This window comes from Microplitis demolitor, chromosome 6, assembly GCF_026212275.2.
Source record: "Microplitis demolitor isolate Queensland-Clemson2020A chromosome 6, iyMicDemo2.1a, whole genome shotgun sequence".
In the NCBI taxonomy this organism is placed as follows: domain Eukaryota; kingdom Metazoa; phylum Arthropoda; class Insecta; order Hymenoptera; family Braconidae; genus Microplitis; species Microplitis demolitor.
In genome coordinates, this window is record NC_068550.1 from 19589162 (window position 1) to 19592248 (window position 3087).

At 30.3% G+C, this 3087-nt stretch overlaps 1 protein-coding gene across 1 annotated transcript; it reads left to right on the plus strand.

The window, feature by feature from the left end:
* The first annotated feature begins 670 nt into the window (after positions 1-670).
* On the plus strand, positions 671-2651 carry LOC106693769 (prion-like-(Q/N-rich) domain-bearing protein 25). Its single transcript, XM_014442941.1, has 5 exons — positions 671-725; positions 1194-1448; positions 1519-1929; positions 2054-2302; positions 2389-2651. The coding sequence occupies exons 1-5, from the start codon at positions 671-673 to the stop codon at positions 2649-2651; spliced, it is 1233 nt and encodes a 410-aa protein (XP_014298427.1).
* Positions 2652-3087: the final 436 nt, after the last annotated feature.

Below are 3087 nucleotides of genomic sequence, written 5' to 3' on the forward strand. Positions count from 1 at the left end.
GCAAAAAAACTGGCTAAAATAACTCGAGTAATACCATATTTATGCAGTATTTATACCGTATAATTCCGGTATTATTTCGGTATTTCCAAAACCGCGAGGGACATTTCAAAAAACCGGTTACCATGCATTATAGGAACCATTCCCATAATATATTGTAACTGTTACCATAATTTTCTCTCCGTGTATATTAAACTCACACTATATAAAGATTGCTACCTATATGTTCAATCTATAGACTATTCAATATAAATGTTTGCAGCGTTGCCACATTTATTATACTCATCAGTTTGATTGTATTAGCGTGTATCTGTATATTTAAAACTAAAATGTATTGGATACAGCCTCTCACAAAAATAAAATATTCTGGCATTGAGTATCTCTAACTTGTTGTAGTTACGATTACGCTATATTTTTGGCTACGAATGTCGCGAGTGAACTATCTTCAAGAAAAAATTTTTGAATTTATCATTTATTTTAAAACAGATCTAATTCTTTGACCCGGGTAGTTTTCGGAACTATTGCAAATCAATTCAATAATTGTAATTATTTTCTAGAGCTTTTAGATCTATCATGTGAAATAGATCGGCATTGTGGAATAATATCGAATGCCAAATGCTCAAAAAAAAACAAAAAGTGTGTTTGTCGCAGTAATCATATAAAAATTAGTAAAATGGCTTGTGCACCGTTATTAGGTGCATTATGTCCTCATAAAACTTGTGGCTTAAGTAATTCAATCTGTACTGATAACCGATGTTCATGCAAACCTAACTATATCCAAGTCTCTAATGATAAATGCTTACCACGTATGTGTACATTGTGATGAACATAAATCCAAAATGTTTTTATGTTATCGTTTTTCTTTTTTTTTTTTTTTTAATAAGTCTTGCTAGGTCTTATGTGTAAAGTGGATAATGACTGTAGAAACATTAAATATGCAAAATGTTCAGATGATCATAGATGTGTTGGTAAATCAAATTACCTCGAGATAAACGTGAAAACTTGTGCACCGCTAATAGGAGAGCATTGTACGGAAAATAGTGAGTGTTATCCCATTTATTCTCGTTGTTTTCATAGAGTATGCCAATGCGCTGATGCCTTTGTTCGACGATCTAATAACCAATGTTTATCAAGTAAGCATATTTACAAATATAGTGCTCAAAATCCATGACTTACAGTTATGTATTTTTCTTCAGAACAAGGATATCTAGAAAAATTCTGCGAGAATAATGACGACTGTAGTAATATATTGCATTCAGTATGTTCGAAAAATAACGGATGTGTTTGTATTGCAAATTATACTGCATTAAATAAAACAACATGTGCACCTTTGTTAAATGAACCATGTTTAGACGATGGAGAATGCGCAACATTAAATGCTGTTTGCATTGACAATAAATGTCAATGTAAACGTAAATATTTACCTGAATCCAGTCATAATTGCATACCAGGTTAATATAATTTTATAATTGAAAACATTTTAAATAAATTCATCATAGTTTACTAACTTTCTTTTCCCAGAGCATTTGAAAGAAGCCTGCGATTGCGATTTAGATTGTAAGGCTATAGAACATGCAAAATGTTCAGAAGATAAAAAATGTGTTTGCATAGAAAATTACGTTTCAATTAATGAAACAACTTGTGAACCAATAAAATACGATCTCTGTCCTGCGAAAGAACAATGCTATGCAACAAAAAATTTTTGCCGTCAAAATAATGATTGTCACGATTTAGAGCATCAATATTGTTCAGAAAAACAAATTTGTATCTGTAAACCAACTTACATGGAGTTGAACGAGATTTGCCAACCAATTATAGGTGGTTACTGTTCAAAAAATGAAGATTGTATTCCAGATAATACTTTTTGTTTTCTGAACCTATGTCTATGCAAATATGGCTATGTAGCTATATCTAGTAATGAATGTTTACCAGGTAAGTATAAACACTCTACCCTTTTTAATTAGAAACCAACACAAGCAAGTTTTGATTGAACCTAATGAATAAAATCCAAGTAATTCATGTAGCCCTTGAATTTATACATTTTTTATCATTAAAGTTTCATTGGGAATGTCATGTGAATCAGATGAAGATTGTGATTCGATAAATAACGCAAAATGTTCTAATGATAAAATATGTGTATGCATTGAAAATGGTATTTCACTAAATAAATTTACGTGCACGATAATTATCGGAAAATCTTGCTCAAACGATGATCATTGTTATATTGAACATTCAAGATGTATAAATAATAGTTGTCAGTGCAAGTCTGAATATACAACAGCATCTGGTAGCCAGTGTGTAAAAAGTACGTAAATTTGTCGGGAAAAAAAAGTTAATAAATTGACCCATTGCTTATGATGTTATTTTTCTGTTTACTGATATTTATTTTAGCATCATTCTTAGCCGATTGCTCTGATCGTTCGGATTGTAGAGATGCATTACACATGGATTGCTCAATTAATAATAAATGTGTCTGCAAACCGAACCATATTGCATATATCAATCAATCTTGTGCACCGCTTTTAGATGGATTCTGTTGGTTAGAAGGCCACTGCGTCACGGAAAATTCTGATTGTATCAATAGTAGTTGTACGTGTAAGCCTGGTTATGTTAGAGTATCAATGAATGGATGTGTAAAATCCTTGAATCATTGAACAGGTTGATAAATCTATGAATATTTTTTAAAAAATAAATAAATCGTAAAACACGAATTTCATCACTTTCATCAATCTCCATAATTATCCATTCAATTCTTATTGCCATGAAAACTTCAGATCCAAGATAAATTGTTTAGGCAGAAAGATAATTAAATACCAAGACGTCGGAATATATGGAATTTGAAAATGATACTTATAGCTGATAATTTATGAATATCAATTTACTAAATCATTCAATAAAATGATTTTTTTTCACATGCATAATTCACTTTATCAATTTTATTTTTAGAAAAAAATGAATTGTAATTAGTTCTTCAAAATATAACAATAAAAATATCCAAACCATGAATGTTGAACTACATATTTTTAACTTGTGACCACCAAAACTGATGATTTTCAAAAAAATCGGAAAGTTAATGTTTTCACTTAGTGT